This window comes from Mercenaria mercenaria, unplaced genomic scaffold (genome assembly GCF_021730395.1).
Source record: "Mercenaria mercenaria strain notata unplaced genomic scaffold, MADL_Memer_1 contig_4192, whole genome shotgun sequence".
Lineage (NCBI taxonomy): Eukaryota > Metazoa > Mollusca > Bivalvia > Venerida > Veneridae > Mercenaria > Mercenaria mercenaria.
In genome coordinates this window covers 45,857-67,397 of record NW_026462403.1, presented here as the reverse complement: position 1 = coordinate 67,397, position 21,541 = coordinate 45,857, and the positions used below count along the sequence as shown (strand labels likewise).

Below are 21,541 nucleotides of genomic sequence, written 5' to 3'. Positions count from 1 at the left end.
CTGTTGTTTACATGAAATGAATTTAGTAGATACTCATATAATGGCATTTAACCTTGAGTGAACCCGATATCAAAACATTTTGATAGATATTTAGTCTTTTTTCATGAAATAGATACAGCAGATACCAAAATATTGGTACTTCAACCTTATGCAGTTTGTGTATTAAGACATTTAACCTTTAGCCTGCTAAATGTCTTAAAAAGACTGGTCCATCATTCAATTTGGGCAGTAACATTTATCATTTTAAGTGTTATTTAGTGACAATACTGAATAGCAAGCTGTGCGGACTATGATCAGCCTGCATGAATGAACAGGCTGCTCTTGGTCTGCCTTGGCTGCAAAGGCAGAATCATTTGCCTCCAGCAGACTAAAGTTTAAAATATATATAGTATTTTTGTGTGAAATAGATTTAGTAGATACCAAAATATTGGCCATTTTACCTTACGCATAGTATTAGTATTAAGACATTTTAAAAGATATACAGTTTTTTCCAGATTATGGCAAATTAAACTTGAACAGTTTGTATATTAAAACATTATAAATTACATCTTTTTTTCATATCATAATTTCAGTAGTTATTCAGTCAATGAAAAATAATACAAAGTGATATGTTCCTAAGTTGAACCAATGCAATGATAGGCGAGGGGTAAAATATGTAAGATGCAAAACCAAGTTGATCATCATAATTTCATAGCAATAGCAAAGTGATTTTTGAATCGGTCATACTTCGGTTAGTTATGTAAAATCATTTAAATTGTATATACACTTCACCAAGTGAGAAATAATATCTTCAAACTGTATGTATCAGTAAGATGTTAGAAAAAAAACATTATTATATCTGAAATTGACGTTTAGTATACTCATCCACCTGTATATCATTTAATGTAAAATTGTCGTTTTTCTCGCACAGGAAAAGATAGCTTCAAGAGTGATGCACTTTGCGATCGTGCCACTGATTGCTTATATGGATGAGGAGCTAGGAAAAAACAATAGGTAAACAATGCATTGTCATTTTAAGTTCTGTGTCGTCTCCGTTGGTTAATATTACTGAGTAACAGTAAGAAATATGTAAGCTCATCTCAGCACGAAGTGCTTATATGGTGAGTTTTCATAGGATATCCTTCGTCCTTTCGACGTCTGTCCGTCCGTCAGTCGTCCACAATTTCTTTCAAAAATCTCCTTCTAAACCAGTATGCCAATTTCAACTAAACTTCCCAGGAATGTTCCTGGGGCAGTTTCTCTTCAGACACCTTCTAATTTAGTCAATCCATGATGAATGAAAAAATAAAAAAATAAAAAAAAATCTTTTAAGACTGATACTATAATCTTAAAAGAATAAATGCATTTCATAAACAAACCATGATACCATCGTACGTTGGAGACTGTCTATTAAATTCTTTGAAAGCATTCTGTTCTATTAAAAAGCATGGCCAGGTGGGAAGAGCTAGTTGACCCTTTATGGCAAAATGCAAAATTTGAAACACTTCTTTTCTGAAACTGCTTTAAAATAATTGAAACTGAAGTGAACACCTACTAAATTTCAGCAAATATTTCCTTTCTGTCAAAAACAAAAGAGCCACTTGGATAGTTTTCCGAACGTGGAAAATCTTCATCTCTGAAACTGCCGGCTTGATTTGAAAAATTCGACAGTCCCATTACTAGCAAAACTCTCAGTACAATAAACTTAGCTGTAGCGATGGGCAGACAATCGGCGACAATCGGATAATCGTCGGCATGGTCGCATGATCGCGATCGCCGACTTTGCTTGTCCCTTACCGATTAATTACTTGCGATCCTAAACGGATAATTTAGTTGTTTCTGACCTTTTATTTTCTGGTATTTACGGTTTTTTAGGGGAAAAAGCCAAGGGAAACTACTCTTCTGCAAAAAATGGCTTCCTCCAATGTCTCGAAAGAACTCGAGGTCATCTATGATCACCCAGATTTTTGAAAAAAAATATGGCTTTTACACAATTAAGCCGGAAAAACCATCATCCCAAACTCTGGACATTAGTATGCTTAGCATGCCGTAAGACTTACGCAAACAAAAGTATTTTCTATTCTTGATTTTGTGGGAAAATTACTTGGCACCCTAAACGGATAATTTAGTTGTTTCTGACCTTTTACTTTATGGTATTTGCGGTTCTTGAGGGGGAAAAGCCAAGGGAAACTACTCTTCTGCAAAAAAAATGGCTTCCTCCAGAATCGAAAGAACTCGTGGTCATCTATGATCACCCAGATTTTTGAGAAAAAAAGGCTTTTACACAATTAAGCCGGGAAAACCATCATCCAAAACTCTGGACATTAGTATGCATAGCATGCCGTAAGACGTAGGCAAACAAAAGTATTTTCAATTCTTGATTTTGTGGGAAAACATTTAAGTCGTTATTATAAGTTAAACTAAGAATTAATAAATCGTTATTACTTTCTTTTTGCTGAACTCCAAATAATTTTTAATTTAATAACACAGTATCACTGGATTAATATGTACTGTCTGTCTGTACCCTGGTAAAATTAAGACGAGTACCTGATTTGAAGTTTACTATCTTCAGAAATATTTAACTTTTACGCTGTTAACTTACTCGTGTTAATAAAGGGATACAATAGAAATAGGATATTTAATCACTTTGTGGTTCATTCCTTAAGTAATGATATAAAACATACACTGTGAAGTGTATTACAGATATGCAACTAAAATAACCGATTATATCCGATTAATCGGATGGGTTGGCTTGTCCGATTATGCCGATTAATCGGTTGGCAAATCTAACCGATTTGCCTATCACTACTTAGCTGGAAAATCCAATGTCGACTATTGAATAAAATTAGAAAAAAACGTTGAACTCATGTTCAGGGAAGATTAAAAAAGGGTTTCGTTGTGTATAATTTTCATGAAAAACATATAATCGAGGAAAACTGGTTAGTTTTACTTCCCGTCGTTACAGACTGGTTACTGAACAAACAAACAAATTATATGTAATATTTTAGTAAATAGAGGTGATTTTGATATTTTGAGATAATCATCACCACGATGAAATTTCAATGTGTTGTTCTTACCACAAAATCTTAAGTTTGATTATAATATAGAATGTAATTGTTTGAATTTATGTTGAATAACAAAACGTGATCACAAGTGTCTAACTCTCGCGGACTGTGTTAAGTATATCAAATTATTCGAGCCTTGAAAAAATGCTGCGACTGCTGAGATCAGTGATTGATCTATGCAGATCGAAAGTGTTTTGAAGCATAAAAGAAAGTCATGGAGAATTATGAATCACCGAAGCGGCTTAAGAGAGACAGCGAGTACACCGTTACAAAAATAAATCTAGTTTATCTCTGGTGTTTGGATTCAACTGCAAGGTTATTTCCAGTATAAAGACCTCAGATCCAGAAATTAGCTAGAAAGTTTGATCAGATTTAAAGGTTTGTATTTCAAGGCAAGCAATGGATGGTTAGAGTGTTTTCTAAAGATAAATAACATTGTATTTAAGACTCAAACTGGTGAACCTTGCGAGTTCAGACGTGTCACTGTGTAACATAGAAGGAATCTATTTTTTTTTTCAGAATGTGAGGTGTATGTTTCTTAAAAACTTGTTAGGCTTGCTTATGAAAAATGAGGGTTTATTTCTGACGTATGTCGTGTTGAAACTTTTGTGATTCAAAGCGAAATAAGTGATATTTTTAAGTGACAAACTGTTGAAATGCAAGTGTTAAATGTTTTTTAGGTTAGTTTTCTCCCTTCATCCTTCTTTCCTCTCACTAAATTTATAATTCAAATTTTATTTTTTAGTGTATTTCAGATAATTATCATTGATAAAATGCAGTAAAACATTATAAGTACAATAAAATACGTGTGTTTTCTTTTAGTGGCCAAACAAAATAGATTTCAATTTAATATAATAATGAACCTGGGGTCATTTAAATCAGGAATTGTGACCATCTGTCCGTCCAGAGAAATCTTGATCAACTTGATACGTTGGTCAGTTTTGTTACACTATCAACATCCTCATCACCATAGTCCACATCATTTTACATATGTACATACCAGAAATAGCAAACAGTTGTTTTTATAATACTATGCCATAATTTGTTTAATAATGATTCAGATTGGTATCATACAAACATCATTATGTAGAGTAAAGCACATACATGAGTATTTTACGAAAGACCCGTGGTGACATTTCAACTTCATTATTTCACGATTTCTGCTTCCTGATTTCACGATTTCCACTTCATGAATTCACGATTTCACGATTTCCACTTCATGAATTCACGATTTCACGAAAAAACTTCACGATTTCATGATTTCACGATTTCATGATTTCACGATTTCTTGACTTCACGATTTCCACTTCATGAATTCACGATTTCACGATTTCTGCTTCCTGAATTCACGATTTCCACTTCATGAATTCACGATTTCACGATTTCCACTTCACGAATTCACGATTTCCACTTCACGAATTCACGATTTCACAATTTCCACTTCATGAATTCACGATTATACGATTTCCACTTCACGATTTCACGATTTCTGTTTCCTGAATTCACGATTTCCACTTCATGAATTCACGATTTCAACTTCACGAATTCACGATTTCCACTTCACGATTTCACGATTTCAACTTCACGAATTCACGATTTCCACTTCACGAATTCACGATTTCCACTTCACGATTTCACGATTTCAACTTCACGAATTCACGATTTCCACTTCACGAATTCACGATTTCACGATTTCCACTTCATGAATTCACGATTTCATGATTTCCACTTCACGAATTCACGATTTCACGATTTCAACTTCACGATTTCCACTTCACGAATTCACGATTTCCACTTCACGATTTCAACTTCACGAATTCACGATTTCCACTTCACGAATTCACGATTTCACGATTTCCACTTCATGAATTCACGATTTCACGATTTCCACTTCACGAATTCACGATTTCAACTTCACGAATTCACGATTTCCACTTCACGAATTCACGATTTCCACTTCATGAATTCACGAATTCACGATTTCCACTTCATGAATTCACGATTTCCACTTCATGAATTCACGATTTCACGATTTCCACTTCATGAATTCACGATTTCACAATGGTGAAATCGTGAATTCATGAAGTGGAAATCGTGAAGTGGAAATTGCGAAATCGTGAATTCGTGAAGTAGAAATGGTGAATTCGTGAAGTGGAAATCGTGAATTCATGAAGTGGAAATCGTGAATTCAGGAAGCAGAAATCGTGAAATCGTGAATTCATGAAGTGGAAATCGTGAAATCAAGAAATCGTGAAGTTTTTTCGTGAAATCGTGAATTCATGAAGTGGAAATCGTGAAATCGTGAATTCATGAAGTGGAAATCGTGAAATCAGGAAGCAGAAATCGTGAATTCGTGAATTCATGAAGTGGAAATCGTGAAATCAGGAAGCAGAAATCGTGAAATAATGAAGTTGAAATGTCACCACGGGTCTTTCGTAGTATTGGTAATATAACCTATAAAACAGTTAACACTTGCATTTCAACAGTTTGTCACTTAAAAATGTCACTTATTTCGCTTTGAATCACAAAAGCCGTTATATAACATTATCAGCTATTGAAGTCATGAAATGTCATTGAAATTTGGGCAAAATCCATTGCATAATGTCCGATGTCCTTTATACTGACATGAAGGCGTAGGTCGTATTCAACTGTTGGCAAGTACATCAAATACATCATTTAAATTTATTTCGTGTAAAAGTATTTTTAAAAAACGATATTGCTGTGCTCGATTCTATTTATCAGCACAAGTTACATCAGTCTTCAATGTACCATTTACAATAAAAAAAAGATATTTTTGTTATTTGAGCGCAAAACAGGCTGTATGAACAATTCCATCTAATCCAAAAATTTAAAGGATCGAAAAAATGTAATCAATATGGCTAACGGTTTTCAGTTCCTTCCAAGATGACAGACTTGTCTGCCGGTGAAAACGTACTCTAACATGTTTGAAAAATATATTTTATTTACGCAAAACATTTCGATTTATCTATCTGTTTTTCAGAGCTTTTTATTTTCTGTCACCTTATCTGGAAAGAGGAAACTTACTTGAATTAATTGCACATGACAAGCATGAGGATATGGCTACACAGCTGAGACCTTACAAGCGCATAGAAATATTATTTCAGATTGCGTCTGCACTAGATTTTCTCCACACAAAAGTTGAAGATAACAGGTAATCTGTCTACATTAAGACGTATGGCTATATAATGTTCGTCAGTTATATAAAGTTGATCAAAAGAGTTTTTTTTTTTGGTTGGGTTTAACGTCGCACCGACACAATTTTAGGTCATATGGCGACATCGAAAGAGTTTAAGCATACGAAACAATAAAAAGACTTATTTTTAAGTTACAACTACATTTCAAATGTTTCGAACTAAAATTTATCAATCATTTTTATCTCAGTTATAGACTCACTTTTGAATGCTTTTTACAAGGATGTTTCAATAATTTTCAGGGGCATAATCTTACATGTGGACCTGACATCAACGAATATTGTGTTGGATAATGCTTATAATGCACGTGTAATTGATTTTGGTTTAGCCCGAGAAATGCAAGAAGCACAAGATGAAATTAAAACCCCATCAACACGTTTAGGAACTCCTGGTTATTATTCAACACAAAGTTACTCCTCGCTAACAGTACACGAGGACTATTTCAACTACGGTGTAGGCAAGTATTAATACATATTTTTCATTCTATTACTACTTCAGTATTAAATGTGTCAGTTAACGGATCTTGTTTTGAGAATAAATATATTTGCTCTGTTTTACCCATGAAATCTTCATGTCTGTATATTTTTTTATTTTATTCTAATATTTCCTTTATTTCTTTGTTTACTTTATAACAGAGACGACACCATCTCGTAGCGTCATTGTACAGTTTCCGACTTCCATTAAAATTTCAACGGGAATTTAAATAATGTGTTCTAAGTCAGGACCCGTGCAGTATGCATGCCTATATACGTCCGGATCAGTATAATGAAAGGTAGATGCGACAAAAGACCGATGCAGTAATGACCTCATCAATTTATTCGCCAGTTATTATTTTATGTTTATAAAAACAGAAAGCTTTTAATCTTGCATTCGCTGCCTACCCGACTTTAGGATTGCGCTTTTCCATCAGCCAATCCGTATTTCCATTCATCCGTCCACGTGTCATGTCCATAACTCTAATTGGTAAAAATGTTTTACTTCATGAGTAGACTTGGCATGCGCAAAACCCGGATCCACAGCCCAAAAGTCAAGGTCACACTTTTAGGTCAATAGTCAGCAAGGCGTTTTTCCTGTCCGGTCTTAAACTCAACAATCCATGAAGGGATTATACATTTCTTGCCACATATGTACCGTATATTAAGACGGTACTTCATGTACTATTTTCAAATTCCTAGCTAAAATGTTAAGGTCACACTTGTCGGTCAAATGTAAACACGGAATGCATATGGTCTGTCTGGTGCCTGGTCCAAAACTTTGTCATCCATAAAGGGATCACAGTATTGCTTTAAATAAATGCTCCCATTTTCAGAGAACGTTCTATGCGCAACGCCCAGAGCCCTAGCTTAAATTCCAAGGTCACATTTTGAGATAAATTGTCAAAAGGGTTTTATCCTGTCCGGCCAATAACTTTGTTATTCATCAAGGGATTTTCATATTACTTGGTACAAATATTTTCCTTGATCATGGGGATAAGATAATGTGTCATAAGCAAAACCCAGACCCTTATCTTAAAGGTCAAGGTCCACTTGGAGGTCAAAGGCCAACGGGGTTTTTTACTTGTCCGGTCTGTAACTCAACAATCCGCAAAGGAATTGTAATCTCATTTGGCACAAATGTATACGTACTCCATATTAAGATGTCATATCATTCGCACATCCCTAGCTCAAAGGTTAGGGTTACACTTGGAGATCAAAGGTCAGTCGGGTCTTTCTTTCCTATACGATTTCCATAGGATGTAAAAAGGTGGGGCACTTAGGCTCCCATCCCCTCTCAAGTTTGTCGAGAAAACTACATTTACTGTTTCAAGGGATTGTGATTACTATGGATCGTATATATTCCTAAAATATTTAATGTTTGGTAGGAAGTGTGGGATCGATATGCTGCATTCTTCCTTAAGATTGTGGCTCCAAACTATCCCAAACATTTTAATGGAGATGAAGCTTAAGTGTGTGCAACATTTCTGGAGAGGGATGATATAAGTGCGGAGGGAGGTGGCACTCATGGAGCTATTGTCCCTCATATTATTATCAAGGTTGTGTTGTTAACTTCTTCGTCATACACATGTTAACAATAAAGTGTTAATTTGAGGTACACTTATTTTTTTCTTGGGTAGCCGGAGGCGGGGAGAGGAGTAAGTCATTCACTATAAACTACTTTCAAAATCTTAAATAGATTCCAATGAACGTTTAACAGAGGCTCATCGCAATTAGGTATAAAGCAGCATGATTACATTTATTGAAGCTGTATCGGCTCTTTTGCTTGACTTGATCTTATAAATAACTTACATACCGCTTTAGAGGTCCGAACGGAGTTATTAATTCAAGCTACTATTGTTCACATTACAAAAGAGTATTTGGGAAAAAACCGTGCTCAGAACATGAAACACTAAAAAATTTGGTTTGCTAAAGGTATATGCACAATTTCGTAACAGTGGCCTACAGAACTTAAGCTTGTTTAGTAGAGTAAAAAAGACATATAATCTATAAACACTTTGTTCATATTCAACTTTCAGAATTAATAGACAGATATGGGAATAAGATTTATGACAGTATATAAATTTTATATGGCATGACATGTGCACAATAAATTTCTAAACAAGGCAAGCAAACATTCAAATTCGCTATATTTATTAATTCGTGTTTACATTAATTCTGAAAATGCATGTCCTCTAAAAGTACAATATTTAAGATAAAAACTGGCAACATTCTGAAAAGCTTATTTAATAGTAAATGCACATAACTGAGTGTACTAGGTAAATTTTGGCGCACCGTAGACATTTAAATATGAGCTAACAATGAATGATTAATGTTGGTAAAACACTGCCATTGATTGTCTAAATATGATACAAGTTATCTAGAACGTCTTAAGTGCTAGATCATTTTTACTGTTAAATTGAAGAAAACGAGAATGTCAACATCTTACTTACTTCGTAGTGTGACAAGTAAAATTCGTACATGTCGTGATATGCATGTTAGATTAAAAAAAAATAGTTCATGAAGTTCTATACTTTAGTGTATAATTTTTTAGATATCTTTTGAATAGATATTCACAATACAAATACATGCAGGGGGAAATTAAATGTATATGCGAAAATGAGACTGGAGCTATCAATTCGATTTATAATTTATCAAAACAAAAGTAAGACTATTTCTAGACTTGCGGAATATTTCATATGCTTTTTCAAACAGTCTTTGTCTTATTCTTATTATCCATAAAAATCGTCAATATTAGAAATCGTGTAAAATACTATCCAAAATATATCACAAAGTGGTAATTTAAGATATCTTTGACTGAAAATAATACTTCCAAAATTGTATTCTATTGAAACAATGCTATATACATTATCTAAAGTAACCCCATTCCGCTTGTTATTATTTAGATCGACACATGACTGTATTGTATACCAACAGCTAGTTTATACGTATTTTGGTGGGAACGTTGCACGTGCGTATACATACATAATGTAATATTTTGACGTTTTAGTTTCGTGTAAATAGAAATGCTGAACAGTTACCTTAAATTAGAAACCAACACATAAAGAATTTTTGATTGGCCTATATGCTTGTCGTTGTAATAGGAAACGACAGCTGGTGATTGTGACGTATATTGTGGCAAGATCAAACTATAGGGTGTTTTTTTTTAATTGTTCAAAGTGAAACGCGGGCAAATCGTCACACGGGAAATATCTTCTTAACGGGTGGTATGTGCTAAGTCTTTAACTTTTTATTCAGTCAAACTCAGTAAATTTGAACGTTAAAGAACAGCTTTATGTAGTTAATTACTGTCATAAACTGTAGAAACAATGTGTGTTCTTAACTTTACTAAATACACCAACTGCTGTTCATACTGCTGCATGTTTAAACAAATTGTTTTCGCCTCTTGTATGTCACTGTCATTATGTAACTGTTAATAGATACATGTCATCTTTAATATCATAATGAAACAGTTGAGAATACAGCGATTCTGTGTTGGGACTTTAAATGAACTGTATAGATTGGTTGCGGGTTGTAACTTTGAATGGATATGGAGGTTATTTCTTATTTAGTTATAGGTTTTGAAATATAAATTGGTCAAGCAGGTGTTCTTTTTTAAAATACATTTTTAATGTTAATTATTCTTCAATGAGGGACAAAACATGAAGGCAAGACAATTACTGCACTCAAAATAAGTCTGCATAGCATTTACAGACCCTAGTGGGTATTGTCCTTTTCAAATCGCAGCTTGGGTCTGTAAATACGATATAGACCTATTCCTCATAAAGTAAGTATTACTTTAGCAAGAGATGCCGATAGGGACACTATACCGTCGTACTGCCGACCCTTGCCGTGGTGAGGGTGACACTACTTTAATACGATACCAAAGCATGGTGACACGATGAAACAGCACGACAACACCATGCGACAGTACAGTGCAAAAGCACGACAAGCATGACATTAATATTACGTTCTTATATAGTATTGTCAAGCTATTACATCCAATCATGGTGCTGTCGCAACTTGCTATGCTGATGTCGCGGTTGACAGTACAGCAGTAAGGTAGTTCTACTCGTTTGATAAATCAGAAGTAATAATAGTATTGGCGCAAAGCGCTACATACATTTTCCATCTGTTTATTATGACATTCCTTCATTAAAATGGAATGTTAATATCTATATTTATATTGATGGTTTGTTAATATTGAAATCTTGATATATATAGAATAACAATTATGATATGATAATAGATGTCCTAGCAACGCATATTTAATTGATTTTTTCTTCTAAACATCAATATCTAGTGCATTTTAAAATTGTAAATTGTTTATTTTTTCCATTATAGTCGTACGAGAAATCATAACTGGCGAACCACCAAAACAGAAGCACGGAAAGGGATATCTTCAACTGAAAAAGTTCGAGGAAGAATTTCTTATAAAAAGAATTCAGGTAAATCATTGTTTTTGTTTTTTTGCCAGGGCAGTAAATTACTTTATGTTGGTTAATATTTACAAATTGAGAACGGTTGCTTTCGTCTGTCTAATGTTTAAAATAACTCAGTTATCTTCCTTCACTTTTCCCGCCATCCTGGTCCGATATTTTTCATCCATTTAGCAAAAACATATCGAGGGAAAATATAGTTGATTATACAACTGTTTTCTTATGTGTTGCATTTTCGTTTTTCTATGTTATTTAGTTAATCGTAGTTGTGTGTTTATCTTTGGTACATGAGTGTCTGCGCTATTGTGGTTTACGTTGTAGTGCGATTGTTTTTAAAGAACATGGCATTCCCTTGTATATTCGTCCTAGTTCAACTTTCCCCTTCGGATTCCTCCCACGACCCCATTTTGCCCCTTGCCGTTTCCTTCCCCTCCATCAGTATTTAGCATAATTTAATATGTACTTGTTGGATGTTCGAAGCAACCCGTCTGAAATATTTTTTCATTACAGCTTCTTTTTGTTGTTGGCCTACTATGTAAATGCGTGGCTCTGGGGCTGTGTTTTTGGTGCTCTGTGCTTCCGAGAAATCTACCCTAACCTCTCTATTAATCTTGCAACCCTAACGTCTCTATTATCTTGCAACTGATCTCAAGTTTCATCATCATGTTATGTCAGGAGATTGGAGCCACGATAGTGACAGGAGTGTTGCTTCATTCAACAATATATAAGAACAAACGAACATTATATTAATAGTTTTTTTAAGTCATTTCTTTACACAAGTCTAAAATTCTCAAATTTTATTACACCTTAAATGTACAACATATATATTAAATAAAGGGTTCTGTTACTAAACTAAGAGTCTGGACCGATCTTTTTTCAGTGTAATTATTTCTAGTATTGTTCCTTCAATGTCTTCAGTTATTACAGTTGGCGTGAGTGTGTTGTACATTACATGTACCTCTCCTGATGAGACTCAATCAAACATAGACTGCTAATATTTCTTTAGTTAAATTCTCTGCATCCAAAGGAAAGTCAATTTTGCTTAATTTCGTGGTGATATCATACCTTTTTGCACCCAATTTCGGAACAAGAAATGACTTTTGAACATTATTCAAATGTTAATAGTGATAAAAATATCAGTTTTCATACATTTTCAGAGGAACATTTGGAAAGGAGATTCAGGAAGGGATCTTGCTCTTACGCTTGCTAAACTTTCATCAAATTGCCTGAATAGCAAAGAAAAAAGTTTCTGTTCAGTGGATATACTGGAAACACTCAAAGACTTGGTAGAGAAATTTGTGATTCAAAAATCTTAGGTGTTAAAATATCAAAGTCATAACAGATGCTATTTACTTTTCCTGCAACTTAATTTCCTCAAAGTATATCGAAATGTATCTTGCTGCAATTATATCTGCTCCTTATAATCCTTATAATCGCAGTGGGGAAACGGACACCGGATATAACCAAGAAAGCGATGAATCAATACACGCTTGATTTTAGAACACGTCATTATTTTATAATTTATGATGATATGTTTTCAAAAATCGAAGACTTACAAATAGCTTGATCCTAAGCAGTATACAACTATGGTGGAAATGCGTCTCTCTTTTCGTATATCACTGCACTTCTTCGCGGAAATTTGGTGGTAGGTTTTCAAAAATATAACAACAAATGGAAAATAAGAATAAAACCTGAATCGAGCGATTTTATTGTAAGTACACAGTCCGAACTTGTGTATGATACCATCACGATATGTTTTGTAGTTATGGAGATATTCATACTTTTTGATACCCTGAAGGTGTACTGGGAATAGACGAGGCAAACATGTTGCTCCATAGAGGATAGTTATTAAGTGGTTTGTGAATAGTGACGATGTATTTTGAACAATGAGACTGTGATAATGAGTTATCCATTGCAGTAAAAGTATGTTTAAAAATATTGAGCTCGTATAGAATTCGTTAACACGTGTTTGTTTATCAAGTTAACCTTTCAAAAGCGTCAACTTTCGACTCATAAATATTTGAATGGCACATTCAGATAAAGTTCTTGCTACCATAACTTCACTATTTCTATTTTCTGACGGTCACGAACATTATATTAGTGATCCAAAACAGTCTATAAACATCTCTGAAGCTGTTTTTAGCTAATTCAAATGAATGGTAACAACATTTTAAATATGGTTCCACTTTAAGTTAATTGTTAGCTAAGGTGCTTGCCTTGTTGACTGGTAAATAAGGTACCAAGTCTGAAATAACATACACTATTGGCAAGTCTGAAGCTGACGATTTTTGAAACGTTGGATATCTTGTAGTGACTTACATATTGATAAATTTTAAGAATACAGCCCTACCCTGACTTGTTAGATTTTTACGGCGATGTCGCCTGTCTTTCCGTTCGTCTGGAGCCAAATCTAAATTTCAAATAAATCTTAGAAGAAATGTTACCTTGTCGAGGGAAATGCGGCCTTCCTAATTTATCGAGAAACACAAAATGTTTGATCCTAGAAAGTATGTGGCGTTCAACTATATATGGCATTTATATGTAAATCACATAAAAACAACTGTACAACATTGTTATTCTGAATATAAAGTAATTTGGTAGTTAAATAAACTGTTATCGAATAATTAGTGACATAAAAAGTTGCTGCCTTGCCTTTCCGCCTCTGGCAATAGATTAAGAGTTGTTCCCGTTACCTCAAATAGTTTCCGCCGTATCCCAAATACCAATTAAACACTGGAAAACTATGTTTGAATAAAGGACAACGTAAAAACCATTAAAATACAAAAACCTACAGAGTGCAGAAAACGCTGTTGCGGGCAAATTCAGAATAAAAAATAAACGCTCATTTACTAGAGATAAAGATTTCTAAGCTATTTTTCCAAAACAGTATGTATTGTATCTGCAATTGAAATCATTTGTTTTTACTACTATCAAATGTAATGCGTCTTGCTACAACCCTAACGAAAACAACAGGGTAAAAAACTATTAACTTGCACACCACTGGGACACTCATGACAGATTTACGTATGAATAATATTTCAAAAGACTGGATTAAATCAAAAAGTTCGAAATAGACATATATAGTACATAGATAGTGTAACTATCAATTAGACTTCTTGTTTTTATCCTGTTCTCACAGACTATCCTCAGTACTCATTTGTCAACTTGGAAACTATCCTCAGTACACAATAAGCTATCCGTAGTACAGTAAGGTAAACATTTCTACAAGTATATATTAAACAGTTTAAGAGATACATAGCCAGTTGTTTTGTTTTTTTTTCAACAAAAATAGTTTGGCCACTGCTTGTGAAATCGTACGAGTCATAATTTTCATTCATTCAAACTATTTCATGAAAAGAGCATTATTCGTCAAAATTCTGCGAATTTCGAGGTGATCATCTCTGACAAGAAGTAACAGTTTCATGCTCTGCTAACTCGTAGGCATTGTACAATACACCATAGTCCAAATTTAGCATTCAGCTATAAGTTCAAACACTGGTTTCGTTTGTGGATACGGTAGATAAACGCTAATAAAACTAGAAGATGCTTTTGTAGAAAAATGCATGTTTTCCCCAATGCATAGTAGAAATAGGCAAGTAGTCAGTAGGGGAAAGGAGCAAAAGTCAAAGAGAAACTGATAGTTGGCTACAATAGTGATCATCCAGTCGGCATGTCTAATTATCCCACAAAGTTTTAACATTCTGGGACTAGTGGTTCTCAAGTCATGGATTGGAAACGTTTTTCTATGTTCTGGCCCCAGTGACCATGACCTCAGATCGAGTGACCAAACAATCAATAGGAGTGATCTCCTCTGTCTGTCCAATCATCCTATGAAGTTTCAATATTCTGGGTCAAGTGGTTCCCAAGTTATTGATGGGAAATATTTTGTCAAGGTAAGGCCCCTGTGACCTTGACATTTGCTCAAGTGACCCCAAAGACAATAAAGGTCATCTTCTCTTTAAGTCCTATCATCAATGAAGTTTATAGGTTCTGGGTCAAATGGTTATCACTTTATTGATCGGAAACCGTTTTCCATGTTGCTGTCACTGTGACCTAAATAGAGTGGTTCTCTATTTATTGATTAGAAAATGTTTTCAACATTAAGGCTCTGTGGCATTGACATTTGACCTAGTAACCTATAAAAATAGGGTCATATACTCTCTAAACCCTATCACCCTATAAAGTTTGAAGGTTCTAGGTCAAATGGTTCTTCCCTTATTAATCGAAAATGAAGTGTGACAGACACCTTTGACCTTGACCTTTGATAGAGTGACCCCAAAAATAATAGGGGTCAACTACTCTGTAAGTCCAATCACCCTATGAGGCTTGAAGGTTCTAGGTCAAATTCTCAAGTTTCTAATCGGAAATTACCATGTTCTGGCCCCTGTAATCTTGACCTATGACAGAGTGACTTCCCCTACCCCCCCCCCCCCCCCCGCCAGCCCCCCCCCCCCCTCATCCCTAAATCAGTAGGTGTCATCTACTCTATATGTCTAATCATTCTATGAAGTTTCAACATACTAGGTATACCGATTCTCAACTGGTTCTCAAGTTATTGATCGGAAATGGTTTTCCATGTTCAGGTTCCTGTGACCTTGACCTGTATAAATAGGGGTCATTCATGCTGCATATCCAATCATCCTATGAAATTTCAACATTCTGGGTCAAGTGGTTCTCAAGTTATTTATCAGAAATGGTTTCCCTGTTCAGGCCCCTGTGACCTTTGATGGAGTGACCCCAAAAACAATAGGGGTCGTCTACTCTATAAGCTCTGCCACCCTATGAAGTATGAAGGTTCTAGGTCAAATGTTTCTATCTCCAGTTATTGATCGGAAATTAAATGTGACGGACGGACAGACGGATGGACGGACTAAAAAGGCAATAACAATATGTCTCTCCAAGTGGGGGAGATACATGATAAGACCTTACCACTGGTAAAGAAAATGGACGGGACAACTGTTTGTCTACGTTGTCGCTTTCTAGGCTATTCGGTGTCCGTTTCCCCACCGTGATAATATCAACAGTCTGCGGGTAGGCTTTGTATTGATAAAACGACACTTAAACGCATTATCAGAGTGAGGAATTTAAGTTGTTGCACGTCGTTTTAGAATAAATTAATACAAAATACTGATTCATTTATTTTATATCTTTTTTTGTCATAACGTATAACGTTTCTATTTAGAGGATTGACTGTAGTGAAAACATGTTTGATAGGAATTATCCAGGTGTGATGAATTGATATTCGTGCATCAGTCATATTATTAACCGAAATAATTTTTTGATTAATTGGTCTATTTTAAGTGTTCACGACGTTATAAATGAACGTTATTTTTTCAACTAATGAGGAATGAAATACCTTTAACATGATGATTGAAGGAATAATGAACAGATTATATAAAAAATTTACAGCGCACTGGCAGAACTGACTTTACAGGGCCGACGAAGAAAAGGTGTCATACATGCATGGTCAACGAAGCCGGTTTGTATTAATAATTAATAAATAATTGATTGTTAATTAATAAATTAGTTGATAGCAGCAGATTTGTAATGCAATAACTTTTAATATTTAACACAATCGAAATGATAAAAAATAATGCAATTTGCTTCTATGATCAAATTAGACATAGACTGTATTGTTAGCGTTATCAACACTATTCAGGCAAGTTCGAATTTTATGTTTGTGCTTGGAAACCTTAAGCAGTATATTCCTGCGTTAAGCTATGGTCTTTTTAAATTGCCACGATATAGAGAATGCCTATAGACAATAGAAAGTAAAAACTAGCTTAAAATTTTCATTTTTACCAATAAACAAATGCGTTAAGTTGTAACTATATTTTAACAAATGATTTACGTTCATATAGTTGAAGGTGTACATTCACCCCAACACAACTGCGGAGTGAAAGTGTGTGTATCGTGCATGAGAAACTCTCACATGAATCCAATCAAATGTCCACTCTGCAATGAGTGCGTCGTACCAAAAATAGGTATAGCTCCTTTTGTTATACTTTCTAACAAAATACCAATTCGACTGATACGAGGTAAAGTTATTTGATATTTTGATTACATATTTTTGAAGACTCGACAATATCTTTAATTTGAAAAGGAAGTGTATATATTTTGATTTTAAGTACTACTTGTAATAACTAAATGCCTATGTTACTACATATAGAAACGAAAATGGTGCTATTCTGTCGTCATTAAGAGTCACGTTCAGCGATTATGCATTTTTTGTCGGCGCGTGCCCGTTCTTATTTAGTCATAAGGACCCGCAGAACTTTTTAACATGACGATAGGGACAACGAGACATCGTGCAGTTAAAATTGCTGCAATATTGAATATGATTTTCAGTATGTTATACATTGATTTTTGTCAGGAATGGGGTTGGTAACGGTAGTTACTAACGGGCTAAGGCGGTAGTGTTCTCAGTCTTACTATGGCAACTCTTTAACATTGGAAAATGGCAATTTATTGTTTCGTTCTGAGTAAATTTGTAATATTTCTAATATTTTCCTTCACTGTATATACTATGACATGATGTCGTAGACCATTTGATAACTATTTACAACTTTATCAACCTTTTTTCTTTTTATAATCAAATTTTAATTTGGACCATTTCAACAAAAAGACAACATTTTAACTTAGTCTGAACAAGCTTATTAAAAACCAATTCAAAACGAAACAATCGGTCTTAAAGCTCCTAATAGAATATACATATACAGTCTAACACTTCGCAACCGAACAGTATTGTATAAGCTTGTATAACTCTAAAACTTAAAATGAATCCAGCAACATACAAATTCAAAAGTTTTCCTAAACGACAACAGCAAATTCACCAAATGTAGAAACAACTTCAGCTACAAACCTTGAATCAAACATCCAAAACATTTGCTAAACAACTATTCTCAACCCTAATACCTTCTCAAGACTGATTGCTGCTCTTCATTTTAAACATTATCCAAAATACCATTCGTCTAATGCCATTCATTTTCCTGCTCAAATTTTTGCTATATTCATATTTAAAATTTCTGGAGAAATATTTATATTTTTTTCATATTTAAAAATGATTGTCCTGTTTTATAAGCTTTACTCACAGTGTAATCTAAATATTTTCAAATATTTCACATTTATTCTTTTATTCAAATAATTATTCCCCTTTCTTAAAAACAGTGCAGGAACACTGCTACTAATCCTAACTACCTATTCCTTCATTCATAGAATATGAAATTGTTTTTAATTTATACAAATAACCAATATTTAAGTGTTAAATTACGAAACGATCATGGTATATTACTATAGAACTCTTTAAAATCGTCTACTGACAATAAGCCAGTTAGTTAAACTTTGACAACGATGTTAATAGATAGTCCACAATGCTTTTTCTATTACTGCAAGGTAAAGTTTCAACTTATTTTGTCACTGTACAGTCTACTAAGTCGAATTTTTGTCGCAATAGATACAATTGGTGTACACTCTTTTTGTGGTCGAGGTAACTGTCTTGGAATCAATGAAAGCCAATGTTAGTCATTATACTGATTCACAATAAATGCTACTGACTTTGTGTGATGCAAGGGGCGGGTGGGGGTTATCTAGTGTGTAACTGTAATTTCCATTCGACAGAAATCCTCTCGTAAAATTACTGCTTAAATTTGCACAATGCTCGCTGTCATTAATTTGATGTAAGTTATATTTCACTGGTACTGCCAGTTAATAAGTCCATACTACAAAACGATTGTCAGAGAAGGGCAGTTTTGATGGATTAAAAATGTTTGAAAAGTTTGACGATTTGTTTCTTAACATGAAAATTTCCGTTAACTAAAAATGTCAGTACAGCGATAATCTTGATTACTGCAAACATGTCAATGTCAATTTCTAATGACACACTCGAACTTTCTTGATACAACTGCTTATCAATGTAGAACTTGTCAACATTAGAATAAACTTCTTTAACGTCTGACCGTGCTTTCTTTAATACTTGATTCAGATTCAGTCGATTTCCAGTTACTTCCTGCAGATATTACTTTCCTTTACCATACTGCGTACCTTACCGGGAGCTTTGCAGAAGTGCGAACATAAAACATTGAACTTTGTGACGACATGTCAAATCTTCGAAGCCTCAGTTGCAACTACCAGATGTGTTCGTTCTATATTAATGAATGTTTGTTATAGCATCATTTTTGTCATAATTTGCATCCTTTTCCTCAGGTATGTTGAAACGTCGTATTCCTGCATTTTAGGTTGGTAATTTCACGTTGAAATTCTTACTATCCGTCTGTTCCGCTTAGATGCTACGTATCCTAGCAAGCGATGAGTCAGTTTATTTCTGTTGTCTGTTTATATGTATGTAAATGTAAATTGTATCAATATCTTTGAGTTCGGTTTTCCATATTTCGTGGCTTTTTGATCCATCGGTTCAATGCAGACTTTTATTCTTTATCACTAAGTTGTATATGGTCTGATTGGCCAAGCATTAAACTGTATAATAAAAGAACCAAGTTTAGGTTTCTTTGATATACCAATACAAAACACTTTCCTCCGCTCGAAGGATCTGCCGACAAATTCTCAGTCCTTTTCTCAAACTCTTTGCCAAACTCATTTCCGTGGACTAACTGTAGATAATGTAAGCACGTTTGCTGATGGGCGAAATGTTAGAGAAAGTACTGAGAACTGACTTTTTGCAGAGGATAGTAAACATTTTTCCGTCTTCGACGTTCTTAATTATAAAAATCCGTAAAGAAATAAGGAAAATATAAGCAAAAAATTTAAAATTTACTTGAAACGGGAAATTTACTCTGTGTGTATGATATCCAGAAGTTACGTGGGTTAGTACTAGTCACCCTGTGATTTATTTACGACAACATGTAAAATGGTAACAGTAGCACGTTTTTGGACTTTTCGTAAATAGTTGGAGACCACTTTTCTTAAATTCAGCAAAAAGCAATTTTAAACTAAGATTTGAAAGAAATCATGCATATAATAATTATGTATTTGTGTTTTTGTAAGATCCATTAAAATATCTGCCTTTTATAAGATTATATAGTCTCTATATAGCTTATATTGAACGCTACATCTGGGAAAATATGGACCCATTTTCCTTAATAGGCATATTGGCAAAACGTTAGGAGAAAAGCAGGGGTCCGACAAAGCACAAGGCTAGTAATCGACATTTGCAGATCCGGATCTAACGGACTTCAGGACATAAGGTAAAGGTCAGCTGAATGTTTCAGAAATTTTAGAAATGTCCATTCCGGAGCACCAGAGCACAAAATCCGCATTTCACTTCATTTTGAAAAACAGGGCTTTCAGTTTTGAGACTTACCTTTAAGATTCCCACCCTTCGAATATAAGGCCGGAATGTATAAAAATAAGCGTTTAATCAAATTATTCAGTTTCAGTTTCAGAATGTGCCAATTACTATCAATATTCCTTCCGTGTTTTTGTTAAATGGACCCAAACCTTGGAAAATAAATTACTTGGCCTCTACAGAATGTCAATGGTAGTTTATTTACAATACGTTTGATATATACTGAACAGCATAAGAAACTATCCAGATGTATAACTGTGGTATTTTTTTTTACAAAAAACTTAAATTTATAAAATTCATTTGATTTCTTCAAACCACATTACACTTGAAGAACTTCACGTGTTAAGTTTTTAAAAAAAATCAATCAACCGTAAAGTCAGTAGTTCACTATAGCCGTTTTGCACGAAATTCACGTGCGCGTGTAACTAACGATTTTCTTTCTGAAATTTTATTGTCATTGGAAACATTTATGATTGACTCACTCGAAAACTACGGTGGTATGTTTAGGACATATGTTATTTTTTTTTAAGATTAAATTATCTCGTGCGCACGACATCTTATCTTGAGCGATCAACATCTTATTTCATGCGCACGACATCTTATCTCGAGCGATCAACATCTTATCTCGTGCGCACAACATCTTATCTTGAGCGATCAACATCTTATCTCGAGAGATCAACATATTATCTTGAGCGATCAACATCTTATCTCGAGCGATCAACATCTTATTTCGTGCGCACGACATCTTATCTTGAGCGATCAACATCTTATCTCGAGCGATCAACATATTATCTCGAGCGATCAACATATTATCTCGAGCGATCAACATCTTATCTCGAGCGATCAACATATTATCTTGAGCGATCAACATATTATTTTGAGCGATCAACATCTTATATTGAGCGATCAACATATTATCTTGAGCGATCAACATCTTATCTCGAGCGATCAACATCTTATTGCGTGCGCACGACATCTTATCTTGAGCGATCAACATCTTATCTCGAGCGATCAACATATTATCTTGAGCGATCAACATCTTACCTCGAGCGATCAACATCTTATCTCGAGC

The 21,541-nt window shown here is 34.4% G+C and overlaps 1 protein-coding gene across 1 annotated transcript in view; it reads left to right on the top strand.

The window, feature by feature from the left end:
• Positions 1-910: 910 nt before the first annotated feature.
• The window catches only part of LOC128553684 (uncharacterized), a gene marked incomplete at its 5' end in the record, with an annotated part of 66,327 nt that continues 45,696 nt past the window's right edge, over positions 911-21,541 (top strand). The window contains 7 exons of the mRNA XM_053534858.1: positions 911-993; positions 6,046-6,216; positions 6,499-6,713; positions 11,074-11,177; positions 12,326-12,454; positions 16,578-16,647; positions 17,030-17,152. Coding sequence (XP_053390833.1) covers positions 911-993; positions 6,046-6,216; positions 6,499-6,713; positions 11,074-11,177; positions 12,326-12,454; positions 16,578-16,647; positions 17,030-17,152 — 895 coding nt within the window. The remainder of the gene's footprint in view (positions 994-6,045; positions 6,217-6,498; positions 6,714-11,073; positions 11,178-12,325; positions 12,455-16,577; positions 16,648-17,029; positions 17,153-21,541) is intronic.